This window comes from Hyperolius riggenbachi, chromosome 10 (assembly GCF_040937935.1).
Source record: "Hyperolius riggenbachi isolate aHypRig1 chromosome 10, aHypRig1.pri, whole genome shotgun sequence".
In the NCBI taxonomy this organism is placed as follows: Eukaryota; Metazoa; Chordata; class Amphibia; order Anura; family Hyperoliidae; genus Hyperolius; species Hyperolius riggenbachi.
In genome coordinates, this window is record NC_090655.1 from 266,574,687 (window position 1) to 266,598,252 (window position 23,566).

The 23,566-nt window shown below is 49.7% G+C and overlaps 1 protein-coding gene across 1 annotated transcript in view; it reads right to left on the reverse strand.

The window, feature by feature from the left end:
* LOC137537163 (zinc finger protein Xfin-like) overlaps nt 1–23,566 on the reverse strand; it is a 149,586-nt gene that overhangs the window by 117,456 nt on the left and 8,564 nt on the right. Inside the window, exon 3 of the mRNA XM_068259285.1 lies at nt 22,542–23,549. Coding sequence (XP_068115386.1) covers nt 22,542–23,549 — 1,008 coding nt within the window. The remainder of the gene's footprint in view (nt 1–22,541; nt 23,550–23,566) is intronic.

Sequence of the window (23,566 nt, forward strand, 5' to 3'; positions counted from 1 at the left end):
CGCCCAGCATAAACTGCTGCCGGGGATGCGCCATATCAGCGTGGTGTCCTACGCGGCGTCGCTAGTGCGCATGTCCCGCCCAGCATAAACTGCTGCCGGGGATGCGCCATATCGGCGTGGTGTCCTACGCGGCGTCGCTAGTGCGCATGTCCTGCCCAACATAGACTGCTGCCGGGGATGTGCCATATCAGCGTGGTGTCCTACGCGGCGTCGCTAGTGCGCATGTCCCGCCCAGCATAGACTGCTGCCGGGGATGCGCCATATCAGCGTGGTGTCCTACGCGGCGTCGCTAGTGCGCATGTCCACCCAGCATAAACTGCTGCCAGGGATGTGCCATATCAGCGTGGTGTCCTACGCGGCGTCGCTAGTGCGCATGTCCCGCCCAGCATAAACTGCTGCCGGGGATGCGCCATATCGGCGTGGTGTCCTACGCAGCGTCGCTAGTGCGCATGTCCACCCAGAATAAACTGCTGCCGGGGATGCGCCATATCGGCGTGGTGTCCTACGCGGCGTCGCTAGTGCGCATGTTCCACCCAGCATAAACTGCTGCCGGGGATGCGCCATATCGGCGTGGTGTCCTATGCGGCGTCGGTAGTGCGCATGTCCCGCCCAGCATAAACTGCTGCCGGGGATGCGCCATATCGGCGTGGTGTCCTATGCGGCGTCGCTAGTGCGCATGTCCCGCCCAGCATAGACTGCTGCCGGGGATGCGCCATATCGGCGTGGTGTCCTATGCAGCGTCGCTAGTGCGCATGTCCTGCCCAGCATAAACTGCTGCCGGGGATGCGCCATATCGGCGTGGTGTCCTATGCGGCGTCGCTAGTGCGCATGTCCCGCCCAGCATAGACTGCTGCCGGGGATGCGCAATATCAGCGTGGTGTCCTACGCGGCGTCGCTAGTGCGCATGTCCCGCCCAGCATAAACTGCTGCCGGGGATGCGCCATATCAGCGTGGTGTGCTATGCGGCGTCGCTAGTGCGCATGTCCCGCCCAGCATAAACTGCTGCCGGGGATGCGCCATATCAGCGTGGTGTCCAACGCGGCGTCGCTAGTGCGCATGTCCCGCCCAGCATAAACTGCTGCTGGGGATACGCCATATGGGCGTGGTGTCCTACGCGGCGTCGCTAGTGCGCATGTCCCGCCCAGCATAAACTGCTGCCGGAGATGCGCCATATCAGCGTGGTGTCCTACGCGGCGTCGCTAGTGCGCATGTCCCGCCCAGCATAGACTGCTGCCGGGGATGCGCCATATCAGCGTGGTGTCCTACGCGGCGTCGCTAGTGCGCATGTCCCGCCCAGCATAAACTGCTGCTGGGGATGCGCCATATCGGCGTGGTGTCCTACGCGGCGTCGCTAGTGCGCATGTCCCTCCCAGCATAAACTGCTGCCGGGGATGCGCCATATCGGCGTGGTGTCCTATGCGGCGTCGCTAGTGCGCATGTCCCGCCCAGCATAGACTGCTGCCGGGGATGCGCCATATCAGCGTGGTGTCCTACGCGGCGTCACTAGTGCGCATGTCCCGCCCAGCATAGACTGCTGCCGGGGATGCGCCATATCAGCCTGGTGTCCTATGCGGCGTCGCTAGTGCGCATGTCCACCCAGCATAGACTGCTGCCGGGGATGCGCCATATCGGCGTGGTGTCCTATGCGGCGTCGCTAGTGTGCATGTCCCGCCCAGCATAAACTGCTGCCGGGGGGCGCCATATCAGCGTGGTGTCCTATGCGGCGTCGCTAGTGCGAATGTCCTGCCGAGCATAAACTGCTGCCGGGGATGCGCCATATCGGCGTGGTGTCCTACGCGGTGTCGCTAGTGCGCATGTCCCGCCCAGCATAAACTGCTGCCGGGGATGCGCCATATCGGCGTGGTGTCCTATGCGGCGTCGCTAGTGCGCATGTCCCGCCCAGCATAGACTGCTGCCGGGGATGCGCCATATCAGCGTGCTGTCCTACGCGGCGTCACTAGTGCGCATGTCCCGCCCAGCATAGACTGCTGCCGGGGATGCGCCATATCAGCCTGGTGTCCTATGCGGCGTCGCTAGTGCGCATGTCCACCCAGCATAGACTGCTGCCGGGGATGCGCCATATCGGCGTGGTGTCCTATGCGGCGTCGCTAGTGTGCATGTCCCGCCCAGCATAAACTGCTGCCGGGGGGCGCCATATCAGCGTGGTGTCCTATGCGGCGTCGCTAGTGCGAATGTCCCGCCGAGCATAAACTGCTGCCGGGGATGCGCCATATCAGCGTGGTGTCCTACGCGGCGTCGCTAGTGCGCATGTCCCGCCCAGCATAAACTGCTGCCGGGGATGCGCCATATCGGCGTGGTGTCCTACGCGGCGTCGCTAGTGCGCATGTCCTGCCCAGCATAGACTGCTGCCGGGGATGTGCCATATCAGCGTGGTGTCCTACGCGGCGTCGCTAGTGCGCATGTCCCGCCCAGCATAGTCTACTGCCGGGGATGCGCCATATCAGCGTGGTGTCCTACGCGGCGTCGCTAGTGCGCATGTCCACCCAGCATAAACTGCTGCCGGGGATGTGCCATATCAGCGTGGTGTCCTACGCAGCGTCGCTAGTGCGCATGTCCACCCAGAATAAACTGCTGCCGGGGATGCGCCATATCGGCGTGGTGTCCTACGCGGCGTCGCTAGTGCGCATGTTCCACCCAGCATAAACTGCTGCCGGGGATGCGCCATATCGGCGTGGTGTCCTATGCGGCGTCGCTAGTGCGCATGTCCTGCCCAGCATAAACTGCTGCCGGGGATGCGCCATATCAGCGTGGTGTCCTACGCGGCGTAGCTAGTGCGCATGTTCCACCCAGCATAAACTGCTGCCGGGGATGCGCCATATCGGCGTGGTGTCCTATGCGGCGTCGCTAGTGCGCATGTCCCGCCCAGCATAGACTGCTGGCGGGGATGCGCCATATCGGCGTGGTGTCCTATGCAGCGTCGCTAGTGCGCATGTCCTGCCCAGCATAAACTGCTGCCGGGGATGCGCCATATCGGCGTGGTGTCCTATGCGGCGTCGCTAGTGCGCATGTCCCGTCCAGCATAGACTGCTGCCGGGGATGCGCAATATCAGCGTGGTGTCCTACGCGGCGTCGCTAGTGCGCATGTCCCGCCCAGCATAAACTGCTGCCGGGGATGCGCCATATCAGCGTGGTGTGCTATGCGGCGTCGCTAGTGCGCATGTCCCGCCCAGCATAAACTGCTGCCGGGGATGCGCCATATTGGCGTGGTGTCCTACGCGGCGTCGCTAGTGCGCATGTCCACCCAGCATAAACTGCTGCCGGGGATGCGCCATATCGGCATGGTGTCCTACGCGGCGTCGCTAGTGCGCATGTCCCGCCCAGCATAAACTGCTGCCGGGGATGCGCCATATCGGCGTGGTGTCCTACGCGGCGTCGCTAGTGCGCATGTCCCGCCCAGCATAAACTGCTGCCGGGGATGCGCCATATCAGCGTGGTGTCCTACGCGGCGTCGCTAGTGCGCATGTCCTGCCCAGCATAAACTGCTGCTGGGGATGCGCCATATCGGCGTGGTGTCCTACGCGGCGTCGCTAGTGCGCATGTACACCCAGCATAAACTGCTGCCGGGGATGTGCCATATCGGCATGGTGTCCTACGCGGCGTCGCTAGTGCGCATGTCCACCCAGCATAAACTGCTGCTGGGGATGCGCCATATCGGCGTGGTGTCCTACGCGGCGTCGCTAGTGCGCATGTCCACCCAGCATAAACTGCTGCCGGGGATGCGCCGTACATGGTGTCCTACGCGGCGTCGCTAGTGCGCATGTCCCGCCCAGCATAAACTGCTGCCGGGGATGCGCCATATCAGCGTGGTGTGCTATGCGGCGTCGCTAGTGCGCATGTCCCGCCCAGCATAAACTGCTGCCGGGGATGCGCCATATCAGCGTGGTGTCCTACGCGGCGTCGCTAGTGCGCATGTCCCGCCCAGCATAAACTGCTGCTGGGGATACGCCATATGGGCGTGGTGTCCTACGCGGCGTCGCTAGTGCGCATGTCCCGCCCAGCATAAACTGCTGCCGGGGATGCGCCATATCAGCGTGGTGTCCTACGCGGCGTCGCTAGTGCGCATGTCCCGCCCAGCATAGACTGCTGCCGGGGATGCGCCATATCAGCGTGGTGTCCTACGCGGCGTCACTAGTGCGCATGTCCCGCCCAGCATAGACTGCTGCCGGGGATGCGCCATATCAGCCTGGTGTCCTATGCGGCGTCGCTAGTGCGCATGTCCACCCAGCATAGACTGCTGCCGGGGATGCGCCATATCGGCGTGGTGTCCTATGCGGCGTCGCTAGTGTGCATGTCCCGCCCAGCATAAACTGCTGCCGGGGGGCGCCATATCAGCGTGGTGTCCTATGCGGCGTCGCTAGTGCGAATGTCCCGCCGAGCATAAACTGCTGCCGGGGATGCGCCATATCAGCGTGGTGTCCTACGCGGCGTCGCTAGTGCGCATGTCCCGCCCAGCATAAACTGCTGCCGGGGATGCGCCATATCGGCGTGGTGTCCTACGCGGCGTCGCTAGTGCGCATGTCCTGCCCAGCATAGACTGCTGCCGGGGATGTGCCATATCAGCGTGGTGTCCTACGCGGCGTCGCTAGTGCGCATGTCCCGCCCAGCATAGTCTACTGCCGGGGATGCGCCATATCAGCGTGGTGTCCTACGCGGCGTCGCTAGTGCGCATGTCCACCCAGCATAAACTGCTGCCGGGGATGTGCCATATCAGCGTGGTGTCCTACGCGGCGTCGCTAGTGCGCATGTCCCGCCCAGCATAAACTGCTGCCGGGGATGCGCCATATCGGCGTGGTGTCCTACGCAGCGTCGCTAGTGCGCATGTCCACCCAGAATAAACTGCTGCCGGGGATGCGCCATATCGGCGTGGTGTCCTACGCGGCGTCGCTAGTGCGCATGTTCCACCCAGCATAAACTGCTGCCGGGGATGCGCCATATCGGCGTGGTGTCCTATGCGGCGTCGCTAGTGCGCATGTCCCGCCCAGCATAAACTGCTGCCGGGGATGCGCCATATCAGCGTGGTGTCCTACGCGGCGTAGCTAGTGCGCATGTTCCACCCAGCATAAACTGCTGCCGGGGATGCGCCATATCGGCGTGGTGTCCTATGCGGCGTCGCTAGTGCGCATGTCCCGCCCAGCATAAACTGCTGCCGGGGATGCGCCATATCGGCGTGGTGTCCTAGGCAGCGTCGCTAGTGCGCATGTCCTGCCCAGCATAAACTGCTGCCGGGGATGCGCCATATCGGCGTGGTGTCCTATGCGGCGTCGCTAGTGCGCATGTCCCGTCCAGCATAGACTGCTGCCGGGGATGCGCAATATCAGCGTGGTGTCCTACGCGGCGTCGCTAGTGCGCATGTCCCGCCCAGCATAAACTGCTGCCGGGGATGCGCCATATCAGCGTGGTGTGCTATGCGGCGTCGCTAGTGCGCATGTCCCGCCCAGCATAAACTGCTGCCGGGGATGCGCCATATTGGCGTGGTGTCCTACGCGGCGTCGCTAGTGCGCATGTCCACCCAGCATAAACTGCTGCCGGGGATGCGCCATATCGGCATGGTGTCCTACGCGGCGTCGCTAGTGCGCATGTCCCGCCCAGCATAAACTGCTGCCGGGGATGCGCCATATCGGCGTGGTGTCCTACGCGGCGTCGCTAGTGCGCATGTCCCGCCCAGCATAAACTGCTGCCGGGGATGCGCCATATCAGCGTGGTGTCCTACGCGGCGTCGCTAGTGCGCATGTCCTGCCCAGCATAAACTGCTGCTGGGGATGCGCCATATCGGCGTGGTGTCCTACGCGGCGTCGCTAGTGCGCATGTACACCCAGCATAAACTGCTGCCGGGGATGTGCCATATCGGCATGGTGTCCTACGCGGCGTCGCTAGTGCGCATGTCCACCCAGCATAAACTGCTGCTGGGGATGCGCCATATCGGCGTGGTGTCCTACGCGGCGTCGCTAGTGCGCATGTCCACCCAGCATAAACTGCTGCCGGGGATGCGCCGTACATGGTGTCCTACGCGGCGTCGCTAGTGCGCATGTGCCGCCCAGCATAAACTGCTGCCGGGGATGTGCCATATCGGCATGGTGTCCTACGCGGCGTCGCTAGTGCGCATGTCCACCCAGCATAAACTGCTGCCGGGGATGCGCCGTATCAGTGTGGTATCTTGGCAACCCACCGCCAGTGCTCTGTGCGCATAGTCCCGCTCAGCATAGGCTGCTGCAGGGGATGCACAGTGAACACATTGGCTGTATCGCAACCCTCCGTGCACACAGTGCCCTTAACATGTCCCCAACCCCACAGAGCGATTTCATAGCCCAGCAAAAATCGTTTTATTCCCACCATCTGGATTTACATAATATAAAAATACACGACCATAGCTGCATAAGCAGTGGATAGATAACACTTGCCTAAGCACCACAAAGTTCTGATTGGCAACTTACATAATCAAAGGATCTGCACTATATTCCCAGTGTTCAGATGAGCCACCAATGTCCCCAAGGACAGAACCTCCCACTGGGCATGCGAAATGAGATAAGCATGTGAGCAAGGTAGCGAATCATGACATCCCAACTCACCACCAGATCAGACGAACAGAAGTGACACCAGTGCATACAGAAGAAAACACCAAGACCACCCATGAGAGAATAGGCACCAAGGGTGATATCTGTAGGGAAAAGGGATATAATTAGTGCAATGTATTTTATGAGACCGCAATCTATATACAAAAATGTACACATTCAGCAATTGCAGATACATCATCATCTTTCCTTCAGGAAACAGGTCAAACCATTGCTGCTATTCAAACCTGCTTGAACTACTGTGTTCAGAGTAAAAATCCAAAACGCCTCTCTCTGTAACAAGAGGCGCTTGCGATCACCCCCTCTCCTGGGCGCTTGTACCCATTCAATAACCAGGCCTCTCAAGCTGTGTGCCTGGTGTTTATGTTCAAGGAAGTGCATAGCCACTGGCTTAGTGGCATCGGGCATTTTTCCTTCTGCCACCGCAGCGTATGTTGTGCGAATATCGCTGCAGTGTCGCTGGAAACGTTTCTTGAAAGGGCCAGTGGTTTTACCCACATAGGCCAGACTGCACGGGCATTTCAGCATGTAAACCACGTACTCAGTGTCGCAGTTTACATAATCCCGTATGGCAAATTTTCATCCACTATGTGGATGCACAAACATGCCACCTGTGATCAAAGAATTGCAAATATTACACTTATGGCACTTGAAGCAACCTGTGAATTCCGAAAATGTAAACGCTTTTTTCTCATATTTCTGCCAGGGATCCGCCTGCACAAGAGTGCTGCGGATGTTTTTACAGTTTCTGTATGCAAACAGTGGTCGTTGTTTGACCACCGGAGCAAGTTTTTTGTCTGCTAGCAGAATTATCTGTTTTTTCCACGTGTTTTTTTTTTTATCTGTTGCTACATAGGCCCATATGTTTGCACGAACGATATGCAATTCTGATCCCCGTGCGGTCTGGCCCCTCCCTGCGCTCTCTCTCTCGCCTTTGCGAGGGTAACCCCAAGACTGGATTCTGAGTATCCACGCTCAACAAACCTGTTGTGCATGGCGACAATCTGTGATTCCCTCTCCTGATCGGTATTGCAGATCCTCAGCACCCTCAAAAACTGAATCGATCAGGTGGAGGGGATGGTAACTCTCAGCACGCAACAAACTGTTGCGATCAGTGGGCTTTTGGTACAAAGTTGTAATAAACCCTTCTCTGTCTTTACTGATGTAAAGGTATCAGGTATGATGACATAAGGGAGTATGACCACTTAAGCAGTAGTGTTGTACAACAAGTGTGTTTGGTAATCCTTGCAAATTACCAATTGTGCATATTGATTTGTTTATCCATGCAAATGACCAATTATGCTAATGTTTGACATCATATGCAAATGTAATGGCTGGGCGGCAATTTTGAATGTGAGGGGTGGGGTCATTGACACCGTCACTGCCTATATATCAGAATGTTTTGTCAGTTACACGTGTTACCATTCTGTGTGTTTATCTTGACAAAGGGGACCCCTCAGCGCCCCCGAAACGAACTGTTGGTTATGGAATGGATTTGTGTCACGTTTTTTGAATAAAACAGCAGACTTGGTCTACATATGAGTGTGCGGACCTTCTGGATTTATCATTGACTGTTACTCAGGTCCAGCACCCCCACAGTGGTGTGCGGTTCCTCCTTGGATTCCTGTTTTTAGACCTGGTCTAAACCATTTGGTAATTAGGTGGGTAAAACAGGGGAAATGATCAAAAGATGCAATTCACAGACGAGTAGCTATGACTGACATCCTTCTCCTTTCATGAGCTCTCCTCTGCATACAATTCAAATTCTGCATAATTAATTCAAAAGGTTCCATCCTCACATCTAAAATACCCCACAGAATTACTTTACCGACAGGAAATCAGCTGGTCTAATCTCTGTCAGAAAAAGTGGGCGTGGTTAATCCTTGTTTGGCTTTGTGAATTGTGTAATTAATGAATGTTATGCTGGGAATACACGATGCGATCCGCCGGCTCGACTCCCGTCGCGTACCCGGGCCGTCTGGATCGATTCCCGCTCGTTCCCACGGGCGCTTCCTTATCTTCCGCTCGATTCCCCGCTATTGTCCGCCCGCGGGTATCGAGCGGGGAATCGATCCAGCGGGCAATCGGTCCTGTCAGACATTATCAGTCGAGCCATCAGCGGCTCGCTTAATAATAACAAAAAAGAGCCGTGTATGCCCGGCAATAGACCAGGTCTAAAAACAGGTCTAAAACATTATACCAAACCATCAGTAGACTAAAAACCATCTGAAGACTAGTCTAAACTGCTTGGTGAATTGAGGCCTATAGTCTCTAAACTTTCTACTCTCTGCCCCTCTCCCCCTATCTTTCCTTCCCTCAAATTATCTCCCTCTCCAAAAGTATCCTATAAATGTGTCACTCATAAGCTGGCCAATAACAATACAATCTCCGGATGATCGTTCGTCCTTGCTCACTAACGGAAGGAACGCTTATATCCAATTAGATTAGATTGATGGAATCAAAAACTCATCAATTTCATTAATCCGAACAAATCAGATAGCAGCTTTTCTCCCATTAGTGGGCCTGAACGATCATTTCTGATCGTTGATATCACATCGGGCAATCAATCGTCCAGAGACTTGTATCATTAATGGCAAATCCCCTTCACAGAGTCCTGCTCTGCTTTGAAAGAGAAAAATGCAGTTTCACTTCATAATAGGTTGTTCTGAGCTGCTCTGATCAGGCAGGTGGCTTGGTTTTAAACTCAGAATTTTAAAGTTTTAATAAAACAATTTATAGTGTGAATCAAGCCAGCGCCACTAATATATTGTTACTACATCTTTCGTGTGGAGGGGAATAGGGTGATATCCCCATCCTGAGAGAACGGCTACAGGGTAGGGATTGGTTCAAACAACAAAAGGCAGATACAGCGCTCTTCAAATACTTTGATCAAGTGGCTTGGTTGGTTTCCTCCTTTATGGCAGTCACTGCACTGTGGTATCAACTAGATCAGGGGTAGGGAACCTATGGCTCGGGAGACAGATGTTGCTCTTTTGATGGTGAAATCTGGCTCACAGACAAATCAGTAGCGGTTGATTCACTAAGCTACACTGCTAAAGCAGCACAGCTTAGTGTGGCAGTGCAAGTAAAATTTTCAAAGTAGTGCACGCTACTGCTGTAGCATGTACTACTAACTTACTCACGCTACCCTAAAACAAACAGCTGCTCCAATTGTCCCACTCTGGACCCTGTCAGGTCCAGTGACTTTGTAGAACAAGATCCCCGCACTTTGGTGTGCCCAATAGGCTGCATGTTATTTGACAAGTAGCCTATTGGGCCAAAGTGCGTGGATCTCATCCTACAAAGTGAATGAACACCCAAGTCAGCTAGCTAATTGTAGAAGCTGTTAGTCAGTATTTCTCCTGTCTGGCTCTCAGAGAAATTGCTGATGTTGCTGAAAGCCAATGGAAGCTAAAGACGTGTCTGACACTTCCACTGCCTGGCGGATCAACTGTATACACATTACCATGGCAACAGGGACATGAGCCCTACTGTGCCAGTTTGAAACATATGGTATGGCTCTCACGGAATTACATTTTAAAATATGTGGAGTTTATGGCTCTCTCAGCCAAAAAATATCCTGACCCCTGAACTAGATTTTGAGCTCTTCTGAGGACAGTCAGTGACATGACTATGTATTTTGTAAAATCCTACAGAAGATGTAAGTGCAATATAAATACTAAAAAAAAAAAAAAAATAATGCTCAGTGCTTAGGCCCACTCTACTTAAAAGTGCGCTTCTGACTCCACCGCTAACTCCACCCCCTTCAGTCCAAACTTTGGGGTGTCCTCTGCCCAATACATAACAAGTATGTCCACCCCGACCTCTGCTCTGCCCAATATATAACAAGTATGTCCACCCCGACCTCTGCTCTGCCCAATATATAACAAGTATATCCACCCCGACCTCTACTCTGCCCAATATATAACAAGTATGTCTACCCTGAGCTCTGCTCTGCCCAATATATAACAAGTATGTCCACCCCGACCTCTGCTCTGCCCAATATATAACAAGTATATCCACCACGACCTCTGCTCTGCCCAATATATAACAAGTATGTCCATCCCGACCTCTGCTCTGCCCAATATATAACAAGTATGTCCATCCCGACCTCTGCTCTGCCCAATATATAACAAGTATGTCCACCCCGACCTCTGCTCTGCCCAATATATAACAAGTATGTCCACCCCGACCTCTGCTCTGCCCAATATATAACAAGTATGTATGCCCCAACCTCTGCTCTGCCCAATATATAACAAGTATGTCCACCCCGACCTCTGCTCTGCCCAATATATAACAAGTATGTCCACCCCGACCTCTTCTCTGCCCAATATATAACAAGTATGTCCACCCCGACCTCTGCTCTGCCCAATATATAACAAGTATGTCCACCCCGACCTCTTCTCTGCCCAATATATAACAAGTATGTCCACCCCGACCTCTGCTCTGCCCAATATATAACAAGTATGTCCACCCCGACCTCTGCTCTGTCCAATATATAACAAGTATGTCCACCCCGACCTCTTCTCTGCCCAATATATAACAAGTATGTCCACCCCGACCTCTGCTCTGCCCAATATATAACAAGTATGTCCACCCCGACCTCTGCTCTGCCCAATATATAACAAGTATGTCCGCCCCGACCTCTGCTCTGCCCAATATATAACAAGTATGTCCACCCCGACCTCTTCTCTGCCCAATATATAACAAGTATGTCCACCCCGACCTCTGCTCTGCCCAATATATAACAAGTATGTCCACCCCGACCTCTTCTCTGCCCAATATATAACAAGTATGTCCACCCCGACCTCTGCTCTGCCCAATATATAACAAGTATGTCCACCCCGACCTCTGCTCTGCCCAATATATAACAAGTATGTCCACCCCGACCTCTTCTCTGCCCAATATATAACAAGTATGTCCACCCCGACCTCTGCTCTGCCCAATATATAACAAGTATGTCCACCCCGACCTCTGCTCTGCCCAATATATAACAAGTATGTCCACCCCGACCTCTTCTCTGCCCAATATATAACAAGTATGTCCACCCCGACCTCTGCTCTGCCCAATATATAACAAGTATGTCCACCCCGACCTCTTCTCTGCCCAATATATAACAAGTATGTCCACCCCGACCTCTGCTCTGCCCAATATATAACAAGTATGTCCACCCCGACCTCTGCTCTGCCCAATATATAACAAGTATGTCCACCCCGACCTCTTCTCTGCCCAATATATAACAAGTATGTCCACCCCGACCTCTGCTCTGCCCAATATATAACAAGTATGTCCACCCCGACCTCTTCTCTGCCCAATATATAACAAGTATGTCCACCCCGACCTCTGCTCTGCTCAATATATAACAAGTATGTCCACCCCGACCTCTGCTCTGCCCAATATATAACAGGCATGTCCACCCCGACCTCTGCTCTGCCCAATATATAACAAGTATGCCCACCCCGACCTCTGCTCTGCCCAATATATAACAAGTATGTCCACCCCAACCTCTGCTCTGCCCAATATATAACAAGTATGTCCCCCCCCCCCCCCGACCTCTGCTCTGCCCAATATATAACAAGTATGACCACCCCGACCTCTGCTCTGCCCAATATATAACAAGTATGTCCACCCCGACCTCTGCTCTGCCCAATATATAACAAGTATGACCACCCCAACCTCTGCTCTGCCCAATATATAACAAGTATGTCCCCCCCCCCCCCCCGACCTCTGCTCTGCCCAATATATAACAAGTATGTCCACCCCGACCTCTTCTCTGCCCAATATATAACAAGTATGTCCACCCCGACCTCTGCTCTGCCCAATATATATAACAAGTATGTCCACTCCGACCTCTGCTCTGCTCAATATATAACAAGTATGACCACCCCGACCTCTGCTCTGCCCAATATATAACAAGTATGTCCACCCCGACCTCTGCTCAATATATAACAAGCATGTCCACCCCGACCTCTGCTCTGCCCAATACCCTCTTTCCCTGAAAATAAGACCTACCCTGAAAATAAGCCCTAGCTTGAATTTTGAGCATGTTGGAAATATAAGCCCTACCCCGTAAATAAGCCCTTGCGGAAGTTAAAGAGGAGGAAGAGGCAGCCAGTAAGTGGGGACACAATGGTGCAGTCAGTGCCAGTCGGGCACCGGTCCTGTCATCCCAGCACAGTGCAAGGTTATCAGCTGTGTGCAGGGATGACAGGGCAGGTGCCTGATCAGTACAGTAGCATACTTGCAAATCCATGAACATGACAGTACAAAGGAACAGTAAATGTTCTGCTGAGAGACACTTCCTAATAGAAAAATAAGACATCCCCTGAAAATAAGCCCTAGCACATCTTTTAGAGCAAAAATTAATATAAGACACTGTCTTATTTTCGGGGAAAGACAGTATATAACAAGAGTCACACAATCACCTCTTCCAGCGTGTTCTCTCCACTTCCTGCAACTTCTCTTCCTCCTGTAAGACATCACTTCCTGTGTGTGAGGTCTCCATCTAGTGGTTAATAGGCTAACTGCAGCATCTGTGTGTGGGATAACCTGCACTCTGCCGACTAAAAATATTCTTATCATTAATGTTGCTTTAAACAGACTCTGTACTAAATAATAAGTCCCCTGGGGGGTACTTACCTCGGGAGGGGGAAGCCTCAGGGTCCCAATGAGGCTTCCCCCATCCCTGTAGCTGCAGGGCTGGCTCCTCCGAATCCTCCCCCAACAAGCCTGAGAAGGCCTGATCTATTTACCTCTTCGGGATCCAGAGCCTGCGCAGTAGCGGCTCTTCATTCGGGTTAAGGCGGAATTAGCCGAGCCCGATCGTATCTGCTGTACTGCGCAGGCGCAAAAGGACTCGCACATGTGCAGTAGAGCGGATCAATCAGGTTCGGCTATTTCCACCTTAACCCGAACGGAGAGCCGCTGCTGCGCCTGCGCTGGATCCCGGAAGGTTAATATTTACATCGACACACTTCAGGGGGCTGCAGCTGGACAACGGAGGGATGGAGGAGAACGGGGGTAGCCTTGTTATGATCCAGAGGCTTCCCCCTCTCGAGGTAAGTCCTCCCAGGGAACTTTTTTTTAATTACAGGATCTCTTTATAAAGAAGTAGAACAGTAGTAGTAGTAGCAGTAGTAGTAGTATTAGTATACAGACTGGCGATGTAGAGTAGAGCTGATACTCGCACGCACGCACGCACGCTTTTATATATATACAGTGGGATGCAAAAGTTTGGGCAACCTTGTTAATCATCATGATTTTCCTGTATAAATCGTTGGTTGTTACGATAAAAAATGTTAGTTAAATATATCATAGAGGAGACACACACAGTGATATGTGAGAAGTGAAATGAAGTTCATTGGATTTACAGAAAGTGTGCAATAATTGTTTAAACAAAACTAGGGAGGTGCATAAATTTGGGCACCACAAAAAGGAAATGAAATCAATATTTAGTAGATCCTCCTTTTGCAGAATTTACAGCCTCTAAACATTTCTTGTAGGTTCCAATGAGAGTCTGGATTCTGCTTGAAGGTATTTTGGATAGAGATGGCCCGAGCGGTTCACAAGCGAACTTATTCGCGTGAACCCGCGATCGAATGCGAACTTTATGCGAGTTCAACCCGCCCCCTATGATACATCATTGGGCTAAACTTTGACCCTCTACAACACAGTCAGCAGACACATGGCAGCCAATCAGGCTGCACTCCCTTCTGGAGCCCCTCCCCCCCTTTATAATAGGCAGCAGCGTCGGCCATTTTCTCACTCTGTGTGTTGCTGTGTTAGTGAAAGAAAGGAGAGAGGTTGCTGCACAGATAGAAAAAGCTTAGTTAGGCTCTTGTTAGGCTTGTTAGCTTGCTCCTTGCTGATATTTATAGCTAAAAAGCACCCCAAAACAGCTCTTTTGAGAGCTAATGTTCTTGTGATGTGTTTTGTGTGTGGCCCACTGACACTTGCATATACAGCCCTGTCTGTCGCAGCTGGCCCTTGCTAATTGCTATACTGTGCCAGGCCCAGCACATTCAGTGCCTACCTTTTCACTGCACCTGTGTGTGCGACAACTGCACATTGTTTTGTAATACCAGTCACTGTATACCTTTCACTGCACCTGTGTGACAGCACGCAGTTTTATATACCAGTCACTGCATACCTCTTTACTGCACCTATGTGTGTAACAGCTGCACATTGTATTGTAATACCAGTCACTGCATACCTCTTCACTGCACCCGTGTGACCGCACGCTGTTTTATATACCAGTCCGTGCATACCTTTTAACTGCACCTGTGTGACAGCTGAACATTGTATTGTAATACCAGTCACTGCATACCTTTAACTGCATCTGTGTGACTGCACATTGTATTATACCAGCAGTCAGTGTATACCTTTCACTGCACCTGTGTGACTGCACATTGTATTAGTCAAGTCAGCGCATACCTTTCACTTCATCCCCCTCAATATGGACAAAACAACAGGCAGAGGCAGGCCACCTGGCAGGTCTGTTCGAGGTTATGCTGTCGCAGAAGGCGGATCGCTCAAAACTAGTATTATCAGCTGAACGACGGACTGTACACACGCCCGATTTGGCATCCGAACGACTGAACAACGGGACGTCCAAACGACCCGTTGTTTAAAAAAATCCGACGTTTGTATGGGCCTTTACTCTATTGCCTGAAATCTCTGCGGACGGGCTGGACTGCTGGCCTGCTGAAGTAGGCTAATAAAACTTAAGGGATAAACTTGAAATGTAAAATAAAGGTAAAATGGAAGTTTATTTTAATAATGAGACATTGTTGGCATGCATTGCTCATGTGCACTTTTGCTGACACTTTCCTAAGTTTGATCAGAACTTTAAAAATGACATTTTTTCATAATGGATTGATTTTGTCACAACCTATTTTTATGTGACAGGGGTTCAAGCTATACGACACATCAAAATGTATTCTACAACTCATTATGATTAAAAGGAGGTCACATATACATCACTTGATAACCTGGGTGCACAGCAATCCATTATTCTCATGGTGCACCTATGACTATTTTGCAAGCCATTTGATTTTTTTAATTAACTGTTACAGCGCCATTCATTGTTTGTATAGCTGCAGAAGAGTCAGGATATCAGAAAAAGGCCACAAATGTCACCATTGTGGAAAACCAACAACCAGGGCTATTCTAAAGTGGGTATTTTGTAAGCTAACGACTCGTGGAGTTTTGCTGAAACTTTCCCAAGTTTTATCATAATTTTGAAAATTACATTTTTTTTGGAATGTTGGATTGAATTTGTCCCTACCTAATTTTTATGTATCAGGGGTCCAGCTATAACACACACCAAAATGTATTTTACAACTCGGAATGATTAAAATGAGGTCACATATACAGTAGGTCATTTGATAATAAACTGGATGCACAGCAGTCCATTATTCTCAAGGCGTGCCTATGGATTTTTTGCAGTTCTTTTAGATAAAGACTGGTTAGTGTTAGGAGTAGGTGGTGGGTGATTAGGGTTAGGAGTAGTTGAGGGGTGGTTACGGTAAGGCATAGTTAGCAGAGGGGTTAGCAGAGGTGTTGTTGCGCCTGCGTCATCCACCATAGATTGCCGACACCTGCTAGCAGTCTATGAGATTTCTACGCACGTTGCAATTTCATGTGGCAGGGAATCAGTTGTTTACGTGCACAAATTGCTGCCCGGAAAACTAACGTGCGCGTCACCATTTACAGTCATTATGTGCGATTTCACGTTGCACAAAATATTACATGAATTGCAACAAAGCTTTACTATTTACCTAACATTGTTACTTGTTTTTATGAATGATGACTGTTACTGACAGTCGTCATTCAAATATAAGCTAACTACCCACGTGAAGATAGATCGGGGACCAGCGGCAAAAAAAGCGATCATTAACCGATCCATCTCCGCTACCATGTGCAAATGGTTTAACGCAAAAAAATTATTACGGTGGGCAATGGGGATCTAAGCGATTTGTGTGATCCATCATGACGGTCGCAAATGCCGCGCGTCGCTAAACTTCTTTTAACTAATTTTCATAAAATGATCATTCATTGTGGAAAAGTCGCATGCTGCAAAAAAAGACGCCGTAAACATTGTGTCGTGGGTATGAACTTTCAGGCACACTGATTGGTTCAGGGAAGTTATAATCCCTTGCACCAATCATTGCCTTGGGGGGTCATGAACATATTTTTTTTACTATTTTTTATTTGTAACCACTTAGGTCTATATATCCATCCAGATAGCCTGACCTGCTGCCGCTGCGCCTGGCACATGATCACGCGCACTCCTGCCACCTTCCGTTAGCCCAGAGATTAATTAATTGGAACGCAGTTCCCATTCATTGATCTAAGTCTCCGGAAGAAAGACCGCCACCGTCTGCGAGACGGCTCCGTCTTTCATAAATCCCTTTCTGTCCCGGCCACACTTTACTTCCGCTTGCATAGTAATACTACGCGTGCAGAAGTAAGCTCCGAGGGCATCTTGTGGCCAAATAGTAAAATTACTTCTGGAAATAAAAAAAAATATTATAAAAAAAATACCTAAATAGCTACCTTAGGGACTAAACTTTTCTAATATGTATGTAGCAAGGTATATTACTGTTATTTTTTAAATTATGGGCTTGTAATAAGTGATGGACGCAAATCTGAAAAAAATGCACCTTTATCTCAAAATACAATATCGCCACCATACATTATGATAGGTACATAATTTAAACGGTGTAATAACCGGGGTAAATGGGCAAATAAAATACATACGTTTTTAATTACAGTAGCATGTATTAATTTTAAACTATAATGGCCAAAAACTGAGACATAATGAATTATTTCCATTTCTTTCTTAATCTTCCTGTTAAAATGGATTGAGAATAAAATAATTCTTAGCCAAATGTACCACCCAAAGAAAGCCTAAATGGTGGCAGAAAAAACAAGATATAGATCATTTCAGTCTGATAAGTAGTGACAAAGTTATTGGCGAATGAATGGGAGGTGAACGTTGCTTGGATGCATAAGGTGAAACAACACTGTAGGCACAAGTGGTTAAAGTGTACCTGAGACATCTCGTGTACCATACTTACATGGAGCTTCCTTAACCACTAAACGACCGCCTAACGCCAATAGGCGGCAGCAGGTCGTAGGTGGTTTTACATGGAAACGGCCGCTCGTTTGAGCAGCCGTTCCATGTCAGTTCATGGAGGGTGTCTCCGTGAACAGCCTGTGAGCCTCCGATCGCGGCATGCAGGCTAAATGTAAACACGCAGGGAAGAAATCCCCGGTGTTTATGTCGCATGGCGCTGCTACGCAGCAGCGCCGTAAAGGAGATCGGCGATCCCCGGCATCTGATAGGCTTAAGCCTATCAGAGGCGGTACAGGACAGATCGCCATCTTGTACCGCATATGGGAAGGAGGGGAGGGAGGGAAAGAGAGGGAGGCTGGAAATCGCTGTGGAGGGAGGCTTTGAGGACCCCCCCAGCAGGACATCCCCCTAGTGGGGAAAAAAGGGGGGGGAAGTCTGATTGCCCTGGCTGCAATGTGATCTGTGCTGTGGGATGGAGAGCCCACCCAGCACAGATCACTGAAAACTAGCCTGGTCCTTAAGTGGTTAAGCCCCCTTGTGGCCGCTCATCCCTCACCGTTTCCCCGGATGGCTCCTGTACCCCGCAATTAAGCTCAAAAGCCTGTCCGAGTTGCGCTTCGTTGCGCATGCGTGACCCAGCCAGATGCACTCCCCCGTCTCCCTCCCACAGCTGGGAGCATCCTGTGCTTGTGCAGCGCAGGCGCAGAACTCTCCCAGGGACGGGAGAGGGACGTGGGAGCGCACCTGGCCACGCCTGTTTAATGAAGCGCGACTCTGCCAGGCTTTTAGCCCGTATTGCGGGGAACAGGAGTCTGAGTGGGGGGCAGGGACTGAGTGGCCTCAAGGGGGCTTACAGAAGCCCCAGGTCAGTATAGAACATGAGATGGCTTTCATCTCAGGTTCAATTTACCATTTAAACATTTTTATTTTTCATTGCCATTATTTTTTACTTTTTTTTTAAATCAAGGAACACGCTCTAGCAGAGACAGTGTTCATCGAAGGACTGGGAGGACACTGATTGGCTGAGGGATCACATGATTACTTGGACCAAACACTGCAGCCAGAAGGGACAAGGGATCACATGATTACTTGGACCAATCACTGCAGCCAGAAGGGTTGAGGGATCACATGATACCTTTGACCAATCAGTGCTGGGCTCACATGTACATGTGCGTGAGCACGCGCCTTACAAGTAGTAATTACTGTTTTCAATGATCGCAGTTATGCATTGTAACCGTCATCATTGCGGCTTAAAGGGGCACTGATGTGGTAGAGGGACCATATATTTCCTTGCACTGATCGGTGTAACGGTGGGCTCATAAGTGCGCGATCATCGTTGATGGACGTTAGAATTTTGGATGTAGCTCCTATGTCCAAGAGGCATAAGCGACAGGAGCGTCCAGGAGGCTTAAGTGGTTAACAAGTACGAGAGCCGAAGCTGAGTTACAAAATTAGATACTTACCTAAAGAGGGGGAAGCCTCAGGATCCTATTGAGGCTTTCCTACCTGCTCTGATGTCCCCTGTTGCTGAGCACAGTCCCCCAGAAGCTCAGCAACAATGCATTGTCGTTAATCCTATCGGGGGCTGCGCAGCTCTTCTTCCAGCAGCGTGGCTGCGCAATAGCTGACCCAGCCCACCCGCGCAGTAAGCCGGAGATGCAGGCTCCATGCTACTGCGCATGCGCTGGCGGGCTCGCACGGCTAGTGCGTGGCCACGCTTCAGAAGGAACAGATGTGCGGCACCGATGTTGAGGGGAGCTGCGCTCAACAATGGGGGGCTTAAAATCAGTGAGAGAAGCCCCAATAGGATCCTGAGGCTTCACTCTTTTAAGGTATGGCTCCGATTTTGATCCCAAGCTTTGGCTCCGGATCACTTTAAAGCGGACTTGAACTCAGAACTTCCTCTCTGCTCTAAAAGATACACAACAGCATAATAACCTTTGAACAAAAAAAATTATTTGTTACAGCTGATACAAATCCTAAAATAAATCTGCACAGTTTCCTGATTGATGGAAGCTGACATATTGTTAACCTCCTGCCACGAAATTACCTTATCTGCCATCTCTGCCATAGGCAGTCATGTGACATGGGGAGAGATCAGATTACAACTTGTGAATAGACACAAATGAGGGGGAATTAGACAAGCTAAACTCTCTAAATACATACAGGGTGCATTTATCTATGTATTTCTTCAGTCCTGTGCAAGAGTTCAGGTCCACTTCAGTATTTTTAGCTATATTTCTGAAATAATTCAAGAAAATCAATGAAAAGAATAAAGAACAAAATAGAAAAAAACTTTTCTTACTACAGCAGCAGGAAACATATTCTATACTTATTTGGTATACAGAAACATAGGTGTGGGGAGGACAGTGGGAGCCGGCAGTGGAGTGTATGCATAGGATGGAGCTCTCAGACATACTAAATATAGCTGAGAGCAACACATCCAGGGCTCCCCATTGGTTCCTTAACAAACCAATGGGGATCTTTTTCCCACTGCCCTAACACACCCTGCAAATTTGATGTTTCTAGCACATAACAGGGCTTTGCTATTAACCGCTAAAGTCTGCAGCTTTTTAAACATTTCCCACAATCGATTTTTTCAAAACTATAAGGTCTTTTTGAATGTTTTTTCCTCTTGTACCCTCTGCCCCCCTTCACATACCCTGCAAAGTTGTGTTTTTAGCACGTAAGGGGGCTTTGCTATTAATCGATAAAGTGCCCGGCCTTTGACTCTAATGTAAAATGCAAATGCAAATTTATTTTTAAAAAATGTGTTAAACGTGAATGGTGAACATCCCAAATTCGCCGGGAAACTGTCCATCAGCGAACCTGTTCAGGCCATCTGTAATAAAGGTTGCATCTTTCTGCACATGCCCAGATCTCTGGTGACCAGCAGCGATTCTCTCTCCTCCACTGCTAATTCTCCCCATACCTTCCCACCGGGCTGACAGAATAATACAAATACCCACAATGCATCTGGCTGAGCTGGCTTCCTGCTACACGGCAACGGCACCCATAAGAGCTGGGGTATAAAACCAATCTATAGGGCCACAAGTAGGGATATATTTATTCAGGAAACGGAGACACATTTATTATTTTGACTTTATTTTCATTGCATTGTTTAGATTCATCCATTGCATTGTTTAGAAGTTCAGCCAATGATGCACACACACACAAAACAAATAAGAGAGGTTCACATAATTTTTCTTATGACTGTAAACAGGGCTGGATTTCCCATAAGGCCCTGTAGGTGTTTGCCTATAGGCGCCTTATGTGGTGGAGTCGTCTCCCCTTCCTCCCCCAATGTCCCCTCCCTCAGCAGCTCCAGGCCGGCAGCCACAGGAACGTTCTTGGGACGGAGATTGGAGGCTTAATCAGTGCCTATTGTAAAACAGAGTAGCGTGGTGGGCAGTGTGGGTATTGCATCCTCCCTGCACCGCACCCACTCTGATCACACACACTGCCATTTGCCGCCTGCTCTTCTTATTTTGGTGAGGCAATGTAAGGTGGTGACTTAGTAGTGTGTAACCCCCAGATCGTGTGTAACCCTGCCTCCAGTTGTGTGCAGCCTGTGTTGTATTTTAACTAGAGTGATATATAGAATTATTACTATTTTTTTATTAGTAAAGTAGAGGGGGCCTAAAGATTTGGCTGGGTAGGCCCACTCTTAGATTTACACCGCTGCTAGGTTCATGTACATTTAACTCTTCCTGTGATATAACAAAAAAGGGGCTGGGATTAGGGGGTGTGGCCTTTGTTGAGGGGCGGAGTTTAGGGTGCTAGAATCTCTGCTAAACTCCTGAAGTGTAAATGCAGCCCTGAGTATTAAACAAAAATACAGAGAGACAGAAATCGGCTTTCTACAGTTCAGTCTGGATAAATGGGAGCTTCTAATATTCCCACATTAGGTAAATAACAACTGTATGCAAAACATACAGGTTAATTTCTGACTCTAAATTACACAATGCAGCCATATTAGAGTGACAAAAAATCTGGTTCATTCAGCTCGCAGCAAAAACAAATAATTCACTTTTCAGCACTTTTGTTATCAGGAGTGTTTGATAAGCCATATAAAAAGTGTTTAGGCTTCTGTTTACTCTTCAGGAGAGCTGTGGCTGCATGCAACTGCAGAACCTGCCCTATTTACTTAGATATTAACCCTGGTTTATTAACCCTTCCAAAGGAAAAAAAATAAAAGTGAATACAGGAAAGTTATAACTAGGCTTAGTACTATATGTGCCCATATTTATCTCACTATGTCACCTCAGTTCAGGGACTTTAAAGCTTTACAAACTAATACACGGAGTAGCATGAAAGAGACCTCTGTGTAGACTGTGGAATTATGGTTCTTTGTGCAAAGAAAAAAAAAAGAAAAGAAAAGCAACAAAAACCCGAATAAGCATATTAGATCACTTTTGGCCAAGACATTTCCCACATTCAACACAAGTATCTGGTAAGTGGTGACTTATTAAACTGATATTTCCCACACTCAGCACATGAAAATAGGGGGTTTCACACAGTGTGAGATCTTTCATGTCTGACAAGGTTTGATTTACGCCCAAAACATTTCCCACACTCAGCACATGAATATGGCTTCTCACCAGTGTGAGATCTTTCATGTGTGACAAGGCTTGATTTACGCCCAAAACATTTCCCACACTCAGAACATGAATATGGCTTCTCACCAGTGTGAGATTTCTCATGTTTTACAAGGTCTGATTTACACCCAAAGCATTTCCCACACTCAGCACATGTATAGGGCTTCTGACCGGTGTGGGATCTTTCATGTGTGAGAAGATGTGATTTCTGTGCAAAACATTTCCCACATGCAGAACATGAATAGGGCTTTTCACCAGAGTGAGATCTTCCATGTGTGACAAGGTCATATTTCTGTGCAAAACATTTCCCACACTCAGCACATGCATATGGCTTTTCACCAGTGTGGGATCTTTCATGTGTGATAAGGCTTGATTTCTGTGCAAAACATTTCCTACACACAGCACATGTATAGGGCTTTTCACCAGTGTGAGATCTCTCATGTGTAACAAGGACTGATTTCTGCCCAAAACATTTCCCACATTCAGCACAAGAATAGGGCTTCTCACCAGTGTGAGACCTCTCATGTTTTACAAGGTTTGATTTAAACCCAAAACATTTTCCACATTCAGAACATGTATAGGGCTTCTCACCAGTGTGAGATCTCTCATGACTGACAAGCTGCGATTTACGTGCAAAGCATTTCCTACACTCAGAACATGAATAAGGTTTTTCACCAGTGTGAGATCTCTCATGTCTAACAAGGTCCGATTTATCTACAAAACTTTTCCCACACTCAGCACATGAATGAGACTTCTCACCAGTGTGACATTTCTTATGTTTGAAAAGGTCTGATTTACGTGTGAAACATTTTGCACACTCAGAACATGAATATGGCTTTTCACCAGTGTGAGATCTCTCATGAATGACAAGGTGTGATTTACGTGCAAAACATTTCCCACACTCAGCACATGAATAGGGCTTCACACCAGTGTGAGATCTCCTATGTCTGTCAAGATGTGATTTACTTCCAAAGCATTTCCCACACTCTGCACATGAATAGGGCTTCTCACTAGTGTGTGTTATCTCATGTTTTACAAGCTGTGATTTCCAAACAAAACATTTCCCACATGTGGAACAGGAATGAGACCTTCCAGCTGTGGTAGAGCTGTGCTGGGTATGTGGCCCCTCAAGGTTACACAGATCAGGGGAGTCTGGGGAAATATTTGGGGTCACCAGGATATCTGCAGGAGACTCTTGTCCAGTGACATCATCATCCGTTGTACAGTCTGTGGATACAGAGAGACGAGTCTCTGAGAGGTTCCTGATGCCGGGACTCCACCCTGCAAATAGAAAAATA